Source organism: Dendrobates tinctorius, unplaced genomic scaffold (genome assembly GCF_039654945.1).
Source record: "Dendrobates tinctorius isolate UK_male_01 unplaced genomic scaffold, ASM3965494v1 ptg000103l, whole genome shotgun sequence".
NCBI lineage: Eukaryota > Metazoa > Chordata > Amphibia > Anura > Dendrobatidae > Dendrobates > Dendrobates tinctorius.
The window spans coordinates 36,082,922-36,102,810 of NW_027361771.1; the positions used below are offsets into that span (position 1 = coordinate 36,082,922).

The 19,889-nt window shown below is 41.8% G+C and overlaps 1 protein-coding gene across 2 annotated transcripts; it reads left to right on the plus strand.

Annotated features, from left to right (window-relative positions):
- The first annotated feature begins 251 nt into the window (after positions 1-251).
- LOC141100183 (uncharacterized) lies at positions 252-16,931 on the plus strand. Of its 2 annotated transcripts, none has more exons than XM_073588482.1 (5): positions 252-532; positions 3,727-3,874; positions 3,985-4,170; positions 4,256-4,379; positions 8,446-16,931. In XM_073588482.1, the coding sequence occupies exons 2-5, from the start codon at positions 3,743-3,745 to the stop codon at positions 9,789-9,791; spliced, it is 1,788 nt and encodes a 595-aa protein (XP_073444583.1). In that variant the 5' UTR covers positions 252-532; positions 3,727-3,742; the 3' UTR covers positions 9,792-16,931. The 2 variants fall into 2 exon arrangements, with proteins under 2 accessions (XP_073444583.1, XP_073444585.1); XM_073588484.1 differs by having other exon boundaries at positions 8,449-16,931.
- The last annotated feature ends 2,958 nt before the right edge of the window (positions 16,932-19,889 follow it).

Consider the following 19,889-nt stretch of genomic DNA (forward strand, 5'->3'; position numbering starts at 1 on the left):
ACGCCTCCATTCTGTCCTGTCAGTGGTTCCTGTGAGGTGCCCCCTCCGGTCACCTCAGCACCGAACTGTCTACAGCGGAGGCTCTGGTGAGACCCTCACTGTAGACACTCCATCTCGTCACCTCACCAGTGAGCCGGCTATAGACAGGAGCCACTCCAATCTAGACACAATCATCCCAGAACTGCTTCTCAAGGCGCTGCCCCAAATGTCACATGACTGATCACATGACTATGACATCATCACAGGTCCTGCAGTTACTGGCACCACACAGCACACACACCTCAGATCCTGGCTGGGGTATATGTGATTTCTTGGAATTATGGTACAAAACGATAATGACATTCAACCTGTGACATGTGACGAGAAGAACACTGGCTAGCTTGTTACAGTGGCTGTCAGCCATGACTGCATGGCTCTTCCTTGCTTTTGACCCAGCCTGAGGTTGAAGACCCAAAGAAGCATGTGACACCTCACCCAGGACCTTAAAGGGCTGCAACATTAATCTTCCAGTGCTAGGTTATCAGCCTCAGAGGTGAGTTTCGTGGCTGTGTGAATTTTAGTGCTTTATTATCCCGGATGAATCCCAGACTGAAGCTAAGGGTATCCAGCACCCTAGGGTGCTCTCTGGGAGAAGGCAAGATGGCGGGTGATATGGGCAATGTGCTGCTGGGAAACCGCAGTGCCTAGAATTCATGAGCTTGTTACTTGCACGTACAGCCCCCCCATGGCATAACATGGCAGCTTCACCAGGATAAATTGTCTCAACTAGTGATGAGCGATCGGGCTCGGATGGATAACATCTTATCCATTATCAGAATATCTCAGGCATGCTCAGGACAGCACAGTAGCTCAGTGGTTAGTACTGCAGCATTGCAGCGCCTGGGTCCTGGGTTCAAATCCCACAAAGGACAACATCTGCAAGGAGTTTGTATGTTCTGCCTGTTTGTGTGGGTTTCCTCCGGGTTCTCCGGTTTCCTCCTACATTCCAAAGACATACTGATAGGGAATTAAGATTGTGAGCCCCATTGGGGACAGTGATGATGAGGTCTGTAAAGTGCTGTGGAATATGTTAGCGCTATATAATTAGAGATTATTATGTTTGAGTCCCTGCGGCTGCATGGTTCACTGTCTGTTAGACTGCCTCAACACTTGGGGATTGTCTGTTAGGGAATTGCCATGATTCATGCAGCTGCAGGGACTCTAACATAATATATGAGCACAGCCGAGATGTTCGGATAAGATGTTATCCATCCGAACCTGTTCGCTCATCACTAGTCACAGCGTAAAAAGTGTGTTGGATTGATATTATTATTATTTATATAGCACCATTGATTCCATGGTGCTGTACATGAGAAGGGGTTACATCAAAGTACAAATATACCTTACAGTGAAAAAAAACTAAAAATGACAGACTGATACAGAGGGGAGAGAGGACCTTGCCCTTGCGGGCTTACATTCTACAGGATTATGGAGAAGGAGACAGTAGGTTGGGGGTTGTAAACTTTTTTGAAGAAGTGGGTTTTCAGGTTCCGTTTGAAGGATCCAAATGTGGATAACCGGACGGGGCACAGAATTCCAGATGATGGGGGATATTCGGGAGAAATCTTGGCGGCGACTGGGCGAGGAGCGAATAAACGTGGAAGAGAGAAGGAGGTCTTGGGAGGACCAGAAATTTCGTGAGGGAAAATATTGAAAGATTAGTTCGGAAATATACGGAGGAGAAAGGTTATGAATGGCTTTGTAGGTCAGTGTTAGTAGTTTAAACTGGATATGCTGGGAAATTGGGAGCCAGTGAAGGGATTTGCAAAGAGGAGAAGCAGGAGTGTATCGAGGAGAGAAATGAATTAGTCAGGCAGCAGAGTTAAGGACGGACTGGAGGGGTGCGACAGTGTTAGAAGGTAGGCCACAGAAGAGGATGTTGCAGTAGTCGAGGCGGGAGATGATGATGGCATGCACAAGCATTTTAGTAGAGTGAGGGATAAGGAAAGGACGGATTCTGGAAATATTTTTGAGCTGGAGGCGACAGAACGTGGTAAGAGCTTGGATGTGTGGTTTGAAGGACAGGGCAGAGTCAAGGGTTACTCTGAGGCAGCAGATTACAGGTACAGGGGAGAGTGTGAATTCATTTATTGTGATAGATAGATCAGGTAGGGAAGGTATGCGAGATGGAGGAAAGATAATTACTTTGGATTTGTCCACATTGAGTTTGAGGAAGCAAGAGGAGAAGAAGGATATAGTTCATAGACACTCATTGATATGAGGAACAGAACACATTTGTCAGAATTCAGCATGGTCAAACATCTGTAGGATGTGCTAGGAAAGCAAATCTGGTCCGTAGAGAACTCCCCGCACATCTTATAGGACTTATAAAATCAGCTGCTAACAGATTGGTGCCAGATACCATCAGGGATCATGTGGAGTCCGTGCCTCAAGATGTTAAAGCTGTTTTGGTGGCACAAGAGGGACATATACAATATTACCAAAGTGGTTTTAATTAGATTTGGGGCAAATCGATTCACATAACCCAGTCCATCAGCCATGACCAAAATGTCTATCTTCTGGATTGGTGCCGTGAGAAACGCCTCCTCCCTGATGGCATACTTGGCTTTTCTTTTGATTAGCTAGCCTAGTACAGTGTCATCATTGCAGAGTAGTGACGTGCCAGGCTGGATAATTAGGAAGCACCAAAGATGTCAAGAGGTAAGAGGCAGGTACTGCGGCTCTGGTCCGATAGCCACAGACCTGTACACAGTCACCATGGCTCAGTGGTTAGCACTGCAGCCTTGCAGCGCTGGAGTACTGGGTTCAAATCTCACCAGGTACAGGTTTGTATGTTCTCCCTGTGTTTGTGTGGGTTTCTCCCACACTCCAAAGACATACTGATGGGGAATTTAGATTGTGAGCCTCATCGGGGACAGTGATGATAATGTCTGTAAAGTGCTGTGGAATTAATGGCGTTATATATGTGAGTAAAATATTTATGGAGCCATAAATCTGTAGAAGACAGGGAGTGTCCTATTTCTATATACTAAAAGACAAAAATAGAAAAAACAAAAATTAAGGGGTTAAAGCCTACAAATGCCTGGGAAATTATAGCTGAGTCTTAGGGTAGATTCACATGACAGTCTAAAAAGTTGTTCAGAGATGCATCTAAAATCGTGGGACGATTTGTTTCTCACTTGTCATCTGTGTACAATCCGTTTTTTTTTTTTAATCAGCAGCTATTAATCATTTACAGGACCATTTACCGTTTCCTGTGTTACAGACTTGCAATGTATGGCAACAGATTTTTTTTTTCTCTCACACCCATAGACTTTTTTGATTTATGGAAGAACCTAGTTCGTGCTGCGATTTTCTTTTTTTTTTCACATGTAGATTCAGGTACTGAAAAAAATTGCTCATCTGCACTGCCCCATTGAATATCATTGGTCTAAGTGCGATCCTTATTTTAACTGATATCACTTGGAACGAAAATATGGTTGTGTGTACGAGCCCTTAACCATACAAGACAGCTGATTTTGGCTTCTGATTCTGCTGGAAGCTTCAAACCTACAGAGGGAATAGGGTAACTTTTACCAATATCCCATACATTTATATTAGTAATTTGAGGTTTTCCAATCCAGGCTCTAACGACTTATTGTGCCCATCTTCCAGTTTACTCAAAAATTAAGCTCATACAAACACTGCAATATTCAATATTCTCTGTGTTTTGTATTCCAATTCCAGCAGTCAGGATTGCTTAATGCTGAAGACTCCTCCGCACACTATGGTTCTCTCCTTCACTGACCCAACAGGATTGGACAAGCACAGAAAAACAATGACCAACGATATTCTAGAGCTCACCTTGGAGATCATCTACCTGCTGACCGGAGAGGTGAGAGTCACTGGGAATTATGAAACATGTCATCTCTATTAGCAATAACGTGGCATAGGTGGCGACATGAGAGGTTCTAAATATAAATAATGCGATTTCTCCATCTGCAGGATTACACAGTAGCAAAAAAGACATCTAGACAATGTGTGACCCCCTGCAGCTGTCCTCCTGAAGGATGGAGCAGGACCCAGATCCCCATCATGGAGCTTCCACCTCACTCACTTATACATAACAGAAATAATGATCAGAAGATCCTGGACCTCACCAACAAGATGATTGAGCTGCTGACCGGAGAGGTGAGCGCTGCTGAGAATAGTGGGACATTATACAGTAACACAAGGGATGATGTGTCTGGGTGATGACTGTATCATTGTGTGTCAGGTTCCTATAAGGTGTCAGGATGTCACTGTCCATTTCTCCATGGAGGAGTGGGAGTATATAGAAGGACACATGGATCTGTACAAGGACATCATTATGGAGGACCAAGAGACCCTCACATTCTTTGGTAAGAGGAACATTTTTTTGCATAATAATCATGCAAAATATAATAGGAGTGTACATATATTGAAATTGTACTAAATTTACAAACAGCTGATAGCCAAATTCCTCCAAAAGCAATGACACAGAGACACCCATTCTAATGATATCCCAAACATAAGCAGGTCTTCAAATGTATTTTCCACTAGGCATTAGACTTTTAGACAGTTGCAGATTACAATCAAATGCTTCTTATACCTGTGTATTTTTCTATAGCTCTCCACTCAGTGATTCTGTCTACATTTTTTATTTAAGTGTAATATGTACCGTAATTAAATCATGTTGAACTATGAAACATTTGTTGCACCTTCATTTTGTTTGTGTTTGGAATAAAATTGAACCAAATGTATCAAAATGAGGCTCAGAGCCTCAAAAATGTCATTTTCTTATACCACCTCATTGCTTTCATTTTATGTTTTCTTGACACTTTAAAACTAATGTAGGTATAACAATTAAAATACCGTAAATGAAAATACATAGTTACTTGGTACAGGTCAATTACTTTGTTTTTCTAAACATACTTTTTTTTTTTTTTAATATATAGTTAGTTAGGACAATGATAGCAATCTTCCTCTCAAAAGCTATTGTCTGTTCTCCACAGATTGCAGAAAGGGGTTGTCCACTACTCGGACAACATCTTTTCAATCACTGTGCTCCCTCCTTAGAAAATAATAACAGCCATGCTTGCCTCCGGTGTGGGCACCATTTCAGAGGTGATGGCACTGGCTCTCCTGGGGTTAATGTGACATTATGTCACGTGAGCCCTGCAGCCAATCAGCGAATGCTTCACTCTCCTCTGCCTCCGGACTTAACTGATATTTGGAGGAAGTCACAGCTGCAGGTGCTGTCTCACTTACTTTGGATGTCTACTTTTTTCGAGGGAAGGGAGAGTGAAGTCAACCTTTCAGGTTTCATGTGGCATAGAAATGACAAGCCAGGCCTGAAAGACTCATTGCCGACACCAGAGGTGAGTATAAGGCTGGCGTCGCACTACTGTAGAATACGGGCAAGAGCTATGCGAGGAAACATCGCATAGCACTCGGCCTAGTGTTAATCTCTGGGGCAGCTCACATCACCGTTTATTTTCTTGGGCGTATTCAGTGTGCGTTTAAAATTGCAGCATGCTGTGATTGTCACCGAGACTCATCAATGTAAGCCTATGGGTGTGAGAAAAAAAATCACACAGCACTCGGACCATGCGAGTGGTGTCCGATTTTTACTCACCGGTGTCCTTTGAAAAGCCAGCAATTCATGTGCAGCATGCAGTAAAATCACACTGACAGGTTAGAATAGAATAGATATATACACATAGAATACATAGATATATAGATGTCAGTGACATACACACACATATATATGTATTACATAGATACAAAAGAAACCGGCAATTCATCTGCCATGTACTGTAAAAATCACTGCAGGAGCCGACACGATAGAAGAGATTGATTACATACAGTAAATACATATAGAATAGAGATATAGAAGTCAGTGACATACAATTAGTGCAGTGTATGTGTAAATTACTGTACATAATTAATAAAAGATTTTTTGGAAAAAAATTGCGTGGTCTCCCGCGTAATTTTCATAACCAGCTGGGGGTCAATGTTTATAGCCTGGGAAGGGAGTAATACCCATGGAGCTTCCCAGGCTATTAATATCAGCTAACAACTGTATACTTAGCCTTTACTGGCTGTTAAAATGGGGGACCCATAAAAAAAATAAAAGACGTAGAGTCCCCCTATAATTAGTAACCAACAAAGTCTATGCAGACAGCTACGAGCTGATATTAATAGCCTAGGAAGGAACCATGAATATTGCCCCCCCCCCCCGGCTAAAAACATCAGCTCTCAGCCGCCCCAGAAAAGTCGCATCTCTAAGGTGCGCCAATTCTGACACTTAGCCTCGCTCTTCCCACTTGCCCTGTAGTGGTGGCAAGTGGGGTGATAGTTGGGAGGGTTGATGTCACTTTTGTATTGTCAAGTGACATCAAGCCCCAAGGTTAGTGATGTAGAGGTGTCAATAAGACGCCCCCATTACTAACCCATTAGTCACATTGTAAGAAAACACAGACACCCAGAAAAAGACCTTTAATTGATAGAATGACACAGATTCCTTTAATAGTCTTAATTAAACCATACTTACGACCTCGCCCATTCCCCCGTCATCTGCAAAAAAGGTTAAAAAAAAAAAAACATCAATATTCCTCATCTTTCCGCAGAGATGCTTTTAATCAATTTGTCTCATAACGGCAGGCTACATGGATGCATGATGCGAGCATGCAGCCTGTTATCCAGTAGACACTGAGCACTGTGTGCTCAGTGTCTGCCTGTGAACTACTATTCCCTGTCTGAGGGCACCGCGAGCGTGAGAAAGTTCTCCTGCTCGCTGTGCCGTTAGACAGGTCCTGCGAGTTCATGGTCAATGAACTCTGCTGGATTAAAGGAGTCTGTCGTCATTTCAATTAAAGGGCTGTTTTCTGGGAGACTGTGTTTTCTTACAATGTGACTATGGGGTTAGTAATGGGGGCGTCTTATTGACGTCTCTCCATTACTAACCTCGGGACTTGATGTCACTTGACAATACAAAGATGACATCAACCCCCCCAACTATCACCCCACTTGCCTCCGCTAGAGGGCAAGTAGGAAAAGCCAGGCTAAGTGCCACAATTGACGCATCTTAGAGATGCGCCTTTTCTGGGGCTGCTAAGAGCAGATGTTTCTAGCCTGGGTGGGGCCAGTATCCATGGCCCCTTCCTAGTTTATTAATATCAGCCCGCAGCTGTCTGCATAGTCTTTGCTGGTTATTAATTATAGGGGGACCCTATGTCATTTTTTTTTAGAGTCCCCCATTTTAATAACTGTATAATTAGCCTTTAACAGCTGTTAGCTGATATTAATAGCCTGGGAATCTCCATGGGTATTACCCCCTTCCCAGGCTATAAATATTGTTCCCCAGCTATCGGATATTCTCTGCTGGTTCCGAAAATTGCCCAGGAGCCCATGCCATTTTTTTTCAGAAAAATAATCTATTAATTAAATACTTGTACATTAATTTGCACATACACTGCACTAATTGTATTTGTCACTGACATTTGTATATCTACCTATTCTATGTGTATTTACTGTATGTAATCCATCTCTTCTATCCTGTCGGCTCTTGCAGTGATTTTAAAGTACACGGCAGATAAATTGCCAGCTTTTATTGTATCTATGTAATAAATATAAATAAATATATATATGGATACACCTGGGTGGGACTTTTATATGGATAAACCTAAATAAAATGGGAATGGTTGGTGATATCAACTTTCTGTTTGTGGCACATTAGTGTATGGGAGGGGGAAACTTTTCAAGATGGGTGGTGACCATGGTGGCCATTTTGAAGTTGGCCATTTTGGATCCAACTTTATAAATGGCTCACCCAGGTGTATCCATATAAATAGCCCACTCTGTATATTTATATATACTGTATGTGTGTGTGTCTCACTGACATCTACATATTTATGTATTATATGTGTATAAATCTATTCCAACTTGTCAGTGATTTTACTGTATGCGGCACATGAATTGCCAGCTTTTATTCTATCTAACTATTATATATATGTGTGTTTTGACAAATATTTCCTTGGAAAACGATGTGTAAATAATATACAAAATTGCTCCATGTAAAAGCTCATGTTAAAATCGCATTGCAATCTGATAGCAATCACACTGCATTCAGTTATAAATCGAGTGCTAGGTGTGAAAAATTGACTTTTACTCGCATTACACTCGTGCGACTCTCGGCATGGAGACTTGGACCGTTTATTTTCATATGTTTAGTGTGATTCCGGCCTAACTGTGATTATTTTATAAAGGGAGAATATAGCGATTGAGAAGGGGTTGTTTGGGTAGTGGACAACCCCCTTAAACCCACGATGAAAAGCTAAATTTTGCGAGATAAAGCAAAAATATGAAATTAAGATGTAATAAATAAAACAAAATGACTGACATTTTTTTAAAAATAAAAAATCACAACATCGCTTTTCTCCTCAGCAGATGGCTATAAGAAGGATCCAGAGGGATGTGTCTTGTTATCCTCAGCATTTGGAGGAAAAGAGAACAATATCACTAAAGATGCTTTTACAGGAAATCTCATTATCCCAACTATCTGTTCACAACGTCACGACGGACCAATACATTCTGAACCCTCTAATGGACAGCAATCGTTTTCTGAGCAGTCGCAAATTTTAACACAAAGTGCAAGTTATAGAGAAGGTCAAATATATCCATCTCGTGAAAGTGACTGTGGTAACTTCATCCAATCTTCCCACATGGGAGAATGGCCGCTTAAGTATTCAGAAAACGGAGAATGTTTCAAACAAAGCACCAGCATAAATTTGTTTTTGTGCACAGAATGCGGGAAATGTTTCAACCAAAACTGTTTTCAAGAAATCGACTTGGGGGAGAAGCCATATTCATGTTCAGAATGTGGAAAACGGTTCACGCAGAAAACAGGTCTTGTTGACCATCAGAGAAGCCACACAGGAGAAAGGCCGTTTCCATGTTTAGAATGTGGGAAACGTTTTTCCCGGAAGTCGCTTCTTATTCGACATCGTAAAAGTCACACAGGAGAGAAAATGTTTCAATGTTCAGAATGCGGTAAATGTTTTGTCTACAAATCAGATCTTTTTAAACATCAGAAACGTCACACAGGGGACAAACCGTTTTCATGTTCTGAATGTGCAAAATGTTTTTTCCTGAAATCTGACCTCGTTAGACATCAGAAAGTCCACACAGAGGAAAAGCTGTTTTCATATAACAGGATAGTTTTAGCTAAGGAACCAAATCTCCTTGAACCTCAGACAAGTGACACAGTAGGGAAACTGTTTTCATGTCCACAATGTGGAAAATGCTTTAGCAAAAAATCAGAACTTAATAAACACTGGAAAATTCATATAGGGGCAAAGACGTTTCCATGTTCAGAATGTGGGAAATATTTCTTTCATAAATCGGAGCTTTTACGACATCAGAAAAGTCACACAGGAGAGAGGCTGTTTTCATGTCAAGAATGTGGCAAAGGTTATATCCATAAAACCGGTCTTGTGGAACATCTGAGAACACACACAGGAGAGAATCTTTTTCCTTGTTCTGAATGTCGGAAATATTTTACCAACAAATCAGCTCTTGCTCGTCATTTAAAGGTTCACACAGGGGAGAAGCCTTTTGCATGTTGTGAATGTGGGAAATGTTTTGCACATAAATCCGGACTCATTGACCATCAGAGAATTCACACTGGAGAGAAGCCGTTTCTCTGTACAGAATGTGGGAAATGTTTTAGCACCAGATCAGATCTTACTAGGCATCAAAAAATTCACACACGGGGGAAACTGCTCACATGACCCAAATCTTATAAACGTTTGATCAAAGAGTGTTTAATCCAAGTGTTATCTACTGAAATTCAGTAGATCACTAAACCCAACATGATGCACAAAGATTACATAATTTGCCTGAAGTTAAGGCCGTGCTCACATGATGTGTTCCTGAAGTATTTTTTTTTGCCTTGATTTGTCAAAAATGTGGTAAAATAGCTGCTTTTTACTAGAAAAATTGCACAAAAAAACACACCATATGATCATGTTGTGGGTACACGGCCTAATAGGCCACACCGTGCGGTATTGCAGAAACAAGTGTGGTTTTTGATGGTTTTGGTACATTTACTAGTAAAAAAAAAAGCATGAAAACCATGCTTCGCTTAAAGGGGTTGTCTGGTCCAAATCAATAAGTCTGCACGCACTGTGTGCTGCGGGGATTCACTGGTTTCTGAATGGGGTCCAGAAGGTAACATCTCTCGGAATTGTCCTATTTGGGAAAAGAAGCGGAAGGGGCGAATGTTAAATTAACAGGCCTCATGGTCAACTAGCCCACCGTGGGGCTCTGCACCCCTAGGATGGGGATGATGATTCTGAAGATATAGTATCTGAAAGACCTACTACCAGAGTCAAGTTGAATGGACAATGAATCCGCTATTTGATGGACACTGGCTGAGGCGGCAGCAAGGGCCATGTGTAGTGACTGGAGGGTACAGTGTGGAATAAAAAGTATTTAGTCAGCTACCAATTGTGCAAGTTCTCCCACTTAAAAAGATGTGAGGCCTGTAATTGACATTATAGGTAGACCACAGCTATAAGAGTCAAAATGAGAAAACAAATCCAGTTAATCACCTTGTCTGATTTGGCAAGACTTATTTTGCAAATTATGGTAGAAAATAAGTATTTGGTCACCTAAAAACATACAAGATTTCTGGCTCTCACAGACCTGCGGTGAGCCCACATCTCTCACGGGACATGTCAGCTGTTTTGAACAGCTGATGTGCCCACAATAGTAGCGGGTGAAATCGCGATCCACCCACGGCTATTAAGTAGTTAAATGACGCTGTCAAGTGCTGACACTGGCATTTAAATGATGCTTCCGGCAATCGTGCCGGAAATATTCACACTGGTGACCCGCGTCATGTGATCATGGGTCACCGGTGTGTCGGCATGTCAACCCGAGGTCTCCTGGAGACCTCTGTGGTTGTCAATGCCGGATTGCTGTGAGCACCACCCAGTGGTCGGCTCTTATAGCAAGTCAGCAATTCTACTACATAGAGGCGATCTGACCATTGCCTCTATGTAGCAGAGCCAATCGAGTTGTGGCAGCTTCTAACCTCCTATGGAGACTATTGAAACATGCCAAAAGTTAAAAAAAAAAATATATAAAAGTTCAAATACCGCCCTTTCGTCCCATTGAAAATAAAAATAAAATCAAACATACACATATATGGTATCGTCGCGTTCTCAATCGCCTGATCAATAAAAAAAAGGATTAACCTGATCGCTAAACAGCATGGCGAGAAAAAAGTTAAAACGCCAGAATTACGTTATTTTGGTCGCCGCGACATTGCATTAAAATGCAATAACAGGCGATCAAAAGAACATAGCTGCACAAAAATGGTATCATTAAAAATGTCAGCTGGGCACACAAAAAATAAGCCCTCACACAACACAAGAGCACGAAAAATGGAGACGCTATGGGTCTGGGAAAATGGCCCATTTTTTTTTTTTTAGCAAAGTTTGTAATTTTTTTTCACCACTTAGATAAAAAAGAACTTAGACAGACACGTTTGGTGTGTATGAACTCGTAATGACCTGGAGAATCATAATGGCAGGTCAGTTTTAGCATTTAGTGAACCTAGAAAAAAAGTCATTAAAAAAACTGTGGGATTGCACTTTTGTTTGCAATTTCACCGCATTTGGAATATTTTTCCCGTTTTCCAGTACACGACATGGTAAAACCAATGATCTTCTTCAAAAGTACAACTTGTCCCACAAAAAATAAGCCCTCACATAGTCATATTAACGAAAAAATAAAAAAGTTATGGCTCTGGGAAGGAGGGGAGCGAAAAACGCAAAACCGAAAAAGCTCTGGGGGTTAAAAGGCTCTTCTGTCCTCCACTCATAACGGTAGTAATGGCACCTGTTTGATCTTGTTATCAGTATAAAAGACACCTGTCCACAACCTCAAACGGTCACATTCCAAACTCCACTATGGTGAAGACCAAAGAGCTGTTGAAGGACATCAGAAACAAAATTGTAGCCCTGCACCAGGCTGGGCAGAATGAATCTGCAATAGTCAAGCAGCTTGGTGTGATGAAATCAACTGTGGGAGCAATAATCAGAAAATGGAAGACATACAAGACCACTGATAATCTCCCTCGATCTGGGGCTCCACGCAAGATGTCATCCCGTGGGGGTCAAAATGATCACAAGAACGGTGAGCAAAAAGTCCAGAACCCACACGGGGGGGACCTAATGAATGTCCTGCATAGAACTGAGACCACCGTAACAAAGGCTACCATCAGTACCACACCAGGGACTCAAATCCTGCAGTGCCAGACGTGTCCCCCTGCTTAATTTAAGCCAGTACATGTCCAGACCCGTCTGAAGTTTGCTAGATCGCTTTTGGATTATCCAGAAGAGTATTGGGAGAATGTCATATAGTCTGATGAAACCAAAGTAGAACTGTTTTGTAGAAACAAAACTCGTCGTGTTTGGAGGAGACAAAGCTGAGTTGCATCCAAAGAACACTATACCTACTGTGAAGCATGGTGGCAAAATCATGCTTTGGGACTGTTTCTCTGCAAAGGGATCAGGACGATTGACCCGTGTACATGAAAGAATGAATGGGGCCATATGTCGTGAGATTTTAAATGCAAACTTTCTTCCATCAGCAAGGGCATTGAAGATGAAATGTGTATGTTTTTTTCAGCATGATAATGATCCTAAGCACACCGCCAGGGCAACGAAGAAGTGGCTTCATAAGAAGCTTATGAAGGTCCTGGAGTGGCCTAGCCAGTCTCCAGATCTCAACCCCATAGAAAACCTTTGGAAGGATTTGAAAGTCCGTGTTGCTCAGAGCAGGCCCAAAACATCACTGCTCTAGAGGAGATCTGCATGGAGGAATGGGCCAACATACCACCAACAGTGTGCGCCAACCTTGTGAAGACTTACAGAAAACGTTTGACCTCTGTCATTGCCAACAAAGGATATATAACAAAATATTGAGATGAACTTTTGTTAATGACCAAATACTTATTTTCCACCATAATCTGAAAAATAAATCTTGCCAAATCAGACAAGGTGATTTTCTGGACTTGTTTTCTCATTTTGACTCCCATAGTTGTGATCTACCTATGATGTCATTTACAGGCCTCTCTCATCTTTTTAATAGGAGGACTTGCACAATTGGTGGCTGACTAAATACTTTTTTTCACATTTCAAAAAACTGTCACTGTTTTTTATTACTTATTGCAAAGTGAAAAGTTTACATACATTTCATTAGTATTTAGTACCATTCAGTTTAAGGGCAATGACTTGGGTCAAACAATTGAGATATTCTTCCACAAGCTTCTCAATGGTTGGTAGGAATTTGGGCCTATTCCTCCTGACAAAACTGGTGTAACTGATCCAGGTTTGTAGGTCACCTTGCTCACACCTGCCTTTTCAGTTTTGCCCGTACATTTTCAATAAGATTGAGATCAGGGCTTTGTGATGGCCACTCCAAAACATTGACTTTGTTATCCTTAAGCCATTTTACCATTTTGGCAGTATGCTTTGGGTCATTGTCCATTTGGAAGACTCATTTCCGCCCAAGCTTTAACTTCCTGGCTGACGTCTTGAGATGTTGCTTCAGTATTGCCACATAATCTTCTTTTCTCCTGATGCCATCTATTTTGGGAAGGGCACCAGTGCCTCCTGCAGCAAAACAACCCCACAACATGATTCTGCCAACCCCATGTTTCACAGCTGGGATGGTGTTCTTAGGCTTCCAAGCTTCTCCCATTTTCCTCCAACTGTAACGATGGTCATTATGCCCATAAAGTGCAATTTATTTTCATCAGACCACAGGACAAGTCTCCAAAAATTAAAGTCTTTGTTCTTGTGTGCATTTGCAAACATTAATTTGGCTTTTTATGTTTCTTTTGGAGTATTGGCTTGTTCCTGGGAGAGTGGCCTTTCAGCCCATGTTGATACAGTACTTGTTTCACTCTGTATATTGACACAATCTTGCCAGCTTCCATCATCATCTTCACAAGGTCTTTTCTTTTTGTCCTTGTGTTGATATGCACATGTCGGACCAAAGCACTTTCATCTCTGGGACACAGAATCCATCTCCTTCCTGAGCGGTATGATGGCTGGACATTCTCATCTTGTTTGTACTTGTGTATAATTGTTTGTACAGATGAACAAAGCACCTTCAGGAATCTTGAAATTGTACTAAAGGATGAGCCAGACTTGTGCAAGCAGGGCTGTGGAGTCGGTAAGCCAAACCTGCGTCTCCGACTCCTCAATTTCTCTTACACTGACTCCAACTCCGACTCCCACATATATTGCTTATATTTAAGTGAAAAATGTATTGTAGTACAATGTGAACATCAGACATTTAATCATTTTTATGATGCAATAATCAAGATATTTAGAACATAATATATATTTATTGGAATACAACTTTAGAACACAAAAAACTAATGCATTGTAAATATGTAATGCACTATGTAATATCGATTACATATATATATTGTATGTATATATACATACAATATATAACACTATGTAATAAACTATGTAAGTGGCAAAAACCAGTTTTCAACACAAACATACTAAATAACATTTGTGCAGTCTATGAATTTGTTCTAAGAAATAGTATCGCCTCCATCAGATCCTCCTTCATAGATGACCTCAAATCTGACCTAATAATTTTAAGGCTAGAGAACAACCTCTCTACACTAACTTGGGTTGGAGGCAAAGCCGTAACCACATGGGCAACATCTCTAATAATTTCCGGGTATAAAGGAATTGCCTCATGCACAGTCAGTTTTGATGAACGGTTGAATTTTTCTATTTCTTTGAGAGCAAGTGAAACATTTTGCTGAAATATGTTCAATCTGCTTGCTATAGGAGACGGAGTGAAATCTTATTCCTTGCGGCAATGCCTACTCCATGTCATCCACTTACTTGTCAAAGTCAAACTCCTCATCTGATGAGGATCAAGATATGGCAGCATTAGCACTGTCAGGACCCAAGTCCTCTTGCGCCTGGTAGTCCTCCTGTAGGCCACTCATCCTAACTTCTACCTCAGTCAGAGCTTCTTTTCCTTTAGTAAGCTGTTGATCATCAAGTAATATACGGTGACTTGGGTCCACATAAACAGCTGCCAGAAAATTTTTATTTTCCAATAGTTGTGTCTCTGTTTCATTGAAGCAGAAATTTCATCTGTGATTAAACCTCCTCTTTGGGACAGGCAAAATAGCAAGTTCTTCCACTCCCTTATGAAAATGCCAGGAGTTAAATCCTCAGCTTGTAATTTTTTAGTCATGGTAAATGGGTGATTAAGCAATTCCTTCAATTCAGCCACCTGTGTCCATTGACCTTCATTTAGGATTACCTGAGGGTTCGCCATATACAGTATATAAGAAACGGTTTTAGTTCAAGCAATCGCTCAATCATTAAATAAGTGCTGCCAGACCGAGAGGCTTGATCGACAATTGCCACTTTTCCAGCACGTCTCTTCAAGATGGAATCAATTTTAGGGGTTCTGGCGGCAATAACCTATTTCCTCACTTTTCCAATCAGATTTCCAGCATGTCCCTCTTGCAGACTATCTCTTATTGCCAGCTGCAGCGTGTGGACAACTCTCTCACTTTCTCCTGCTCGGGGCCCAGGAATTGGATCCTGTGCAGGGCAGGCACCCCTCCCCCTCCTCTCTCTAGTGAAGACGGCAGAAGACAGGACAGAGGAGGGGAGATTGCCCCCTGCAGTCTGGAGCCGGTGAAGGACAGGAGCACTGCAGCATACAAATGAGTTTTGATAGGTGCGTGCCCCTGCTTCTGGGGGGGGTAGCTGCCCCCCCTGCTGCTCGCTGGCTACGGCCATGATTCACACAGCGTTTTTGCGGATCCGTTTTTTGCAGTGACTCTGGGCATCCCAGCAAAGTCAATGGGTTTCAAGATATGACATTCAGACACATTTTTTTGTGAGGATTCGTTTTTTGGCTGAATGAGCATGTCAGGTTGTGTGGCGTTTTTCTAATCTGCTTTTGCTATTGAAAACATTATCTATGAGCTCAAAAACCTTTCAGGTGATGCAGTTTTTTAAAAAGATGATCAGCTTTTGCAGCTGAAAAACGTATCCTCAAAAAACACAGCAAAAACGCTGTGTGTGAATGTAGCCTTAGATCAGGAATATAACAGTCATTTATAGGACATTTCATAACTTTCCCAAATTCCTATGAAAAAATATTCAGCACGTCCTGCATCGAACTACTGTACCCAATTTATTATATATTTTAGGAGTCGGTCCATTTTATACAGACTCTGACTCCACAGCCCTGTGTGCAAGTCCACAATTCTCTTCCTGATATCTTTGCTGATTTCTTTAGGCTATGTGCACACGCTGTGGATTTGGCCTCTGCGGATCCGCAGCAGTTCTGCAGACAGTGTACAGTACAATGTAAGTCTATGTGATTTCATGTCAGATATTGAGAAAAAATGCATGTGTCTTTTTATATAGTGTATGGAAACTTCTGGTTTCAACTGTATACCCTCCGGTCACGGCTCAGGAACTGGTGGATCCTCGCAGCGCACAATGTGTGCTGGGTGGATTCATAAGTTTACAGTCGATTCATTTAATGCCTCAGTCTGTTTTTTTTTTTTCAAAGATAGAACATGCACCCATTATAACCATTGGAGCTGTTCACATGTTTGTGTTTTTTGTGGAAAGTCTGTTCATGAAAAAAAATCATGGCGATTATGAGCGTGTGAAAATCCGCGGCCAGTCTGAGATCAGACTCATTTGTTGGGACATCTGCATGAGCCCTTCCAATGAAGCAGCGATCAGTATTTATACCATCACTGTGTCATTAAGCGGGAAAGTGTCAGACACCACAATCCATCATTATATCGGCATTCTAGGTGTTATGTATCCCGTGCACGTCAGTAAATAGATTGCAAACAATTCATGTGTCATTTTCTACAACAATGAGGATCTTATAATGCAACAAACGTATAAGGGATTTACAAGTGTTTTCCCTTCCAATCCGTCACATCACAAGAGTATGCAAACAAGAAACAAGTGGAAGAGGCTGTAAGCTGGGTTATACCCCCTAATTAATATCTCTGCCAAAGTACATGGCACAAAGGGCTGTCGCCCTACGTGACAAATGATGCTCGCAGTATGATGTCATATTGATAATTTCAATATTGCGGATCACATAATCCTTAAAGGGATCCTGTCATGTCGGATAGCGCTTTTTTCTGCAGATATATAGTTAATCTGCGGGTTAATAGCGATATGAAGGTGCTTGGCCGTTGTACTGAAAGTGTAGCACCGTGGAGAAAATGAACTTTTTTTTTTCCTCTTGGGAGTCGCCACCTTTCAGGCATATTGGTGCAGCTACAGTCACCTCTCACAGCAGTGTCAGTCAGTGCCAGGGGGTACTTACAGCCTCCGATCACTATGTACTGACTGTAGGCACGCCTGTATGACTGAAAGCCTGCGGCTCCCAGAGGAGAAATAAAGTTCATTTTCTCTTGGGTGCTGCACTTTAAGTATGGAGGCCAGGCACCTTCCTAACACTACTCACTCCATATCTGCAGGCTAAAGGCTAATAGTGGTATCAACCTGACAGGTTCCCTGATGTGCCATACACTGATGCGGCCACTATGTAATTGACATACCAAAAAGAGCCAAAAAAAGATGCAGCATCAAAATGTGATAAAAACAAATGTAAAAAAAGTGGTGTAAAAGCCGTAATGCATCTCCCCTTAAAAGGAATCTGTGACCAGGCTTTTGCTACCTGACTTAACTATAGAATAACAGAGACGGAGACCCGGATTCCAGTGATGTGTCATTTGCTGGGCTGCTTGCTGTAATTTTGATAAAATCACTGTATTAATAGCAGATTATCACTAGGGGACTAGTAAACCTACTGTCAGGTAGTCCTTCATATTCATAACTACACCCCCACCACTGATTGGCAGCTTTCTTCCTTCACACAGTGTACACAGACAGATGCCAGTCAGTGGTGTGGGTGGGGTTATACAGAGCTCAGCATTCAGAGAACTGGTACAGTAGCTCTGCAGCAGAGAAAACAGTGATTTTATTAAAAATGCCAAAAGCAGCGCAGGAAGTGATACATCGCTGGAATCGGTGTCTTTGCTCCTACATCATGCTGATCTTAGTTGTGGAGGCAAAACCTAGTGACAGATTCCCTTAAATCTGTAAAGATATTGCAAATTTAATGTAAGTCATGCTTCGCATGCCCAGCAATTTATTGGCCAAATTCCACGTTTTCTAGATCCTTCTGGTGGACCTTTGTAGATGCAGTGGAGATGTTTTGTTGCTTTACGGGGCTATTAAATAAGCCAAAGATCAGGAAATACTATAGTGCAGATATTCTACACAAACCCCAGTTTATTACATGGCCATAACCTGGAAAAACTGAAGCAGTCATGAAATTGTTGCATTAATAATAAAATAATTGTTGCATTAATAATAATGCACAGTGCCCTCCCCTACCCCCTCAATGACCGCCTATAACCACCTATTTAAAATCAGATCGGTCCTCGTTTTTTTTTTTTAGCACAATGTCTGTTGAGGCCTAAAACACCTAAAAGTGCATTTTCATAGATACGTACACAATCCTTTAAAGAGAACCTGTTAGGCTATGTGCACATGCTGCGGATTTGGCCTCTGCAGCAGTTCTGCAGACAGTGTACAGTACAATGTAAGTCTATGGGATTTACAGTCTGCTGTGCACATGCTGCGGATTTACAACTGTGGAAAAGCTGCGGATTTGAATCCGCAGAAAGAATTGATTCCGCTGCGGTTTGCCACCTATTCCATTGTCCAGGTGTCAAACCGCAGGGGAAAACCACTGGCCAATCTGCAGGTGTAAAACCACAGGTCATTTTACCTGCGGATCCGCAGATACAAATCCATGGGTGAATCCGCAGCGTGTGCACATAGCCTTAGCAAGAGTTAACCCTGTAAATTACAGACAAGGTCATATTGGAACTGTGATGCTGATTTACCCAATGTGAAGGGATACGTTTTTGTGCTACTGTGTCCTTCTGTGCAGGGTCTTCTTCTGGTTCGCTGCCCCCACCAGCCTCCTCCGCTTGTACAGGTCACTGATTATTTTTAAAATTCCATCACTGCGTGGGCAGCACGTGCGCAGTACGAGTGAGCATCCTATGTGCAGGACTTCAATAAAACGGTGCGGAAGGTGGCGCATGCGCAGATCAAGATGTCGGTTCAGTCCATTTTTCACATACCGTACTTCTGATTATTGCGTGTTTGCTGCGTTTCTTTTATTTGTTCCCTCCTTTATTTGATGCATTTTTGGTGCAGATGTGACTGCGTTTTTAGTGCTTTTTTAGTAATACAGAAAAGCTTTAGTCGCATTGATGGTGGAGATTTCATGGAATCACATCCACTTTGCTTAGACATTTAGACCATGTTCACATGTAGTGGAAATGCTGCGTTTTTTCTGCTTTTTTTGTACTGAAATTGGCTGTTTAACTTTCCAAGCAAAGTGGATGTAATTTCATGAAAACTCCGCCCCTCTGTGGTCTAAAGACGCTGCTGAATTGTGCGGTTTTGGTGCTTATTTTTCCCTCTCTTCTTTGTGGAGCCTTAAAAAAAGCATGTAAAAAAACTGCAATTATTTATTAAGTGCAGAATCAAAGCTTTTCTGTACCATAAAAAAAAAACACATTAAAATGCGGCTTCACATGTGATGACATAGAATGAAGCTAGATAAAGAGAAAGTTCTGGAGGTTCCGACTGTGAATGAAGGAACAAAAAATATCCATAGGTCCCAACTAGAGATGAGCAGGAAGCACCAATAACGTCAAACCAGACCTGGGTGATCAAAAGCCGCACCGGGGACACCGGCAT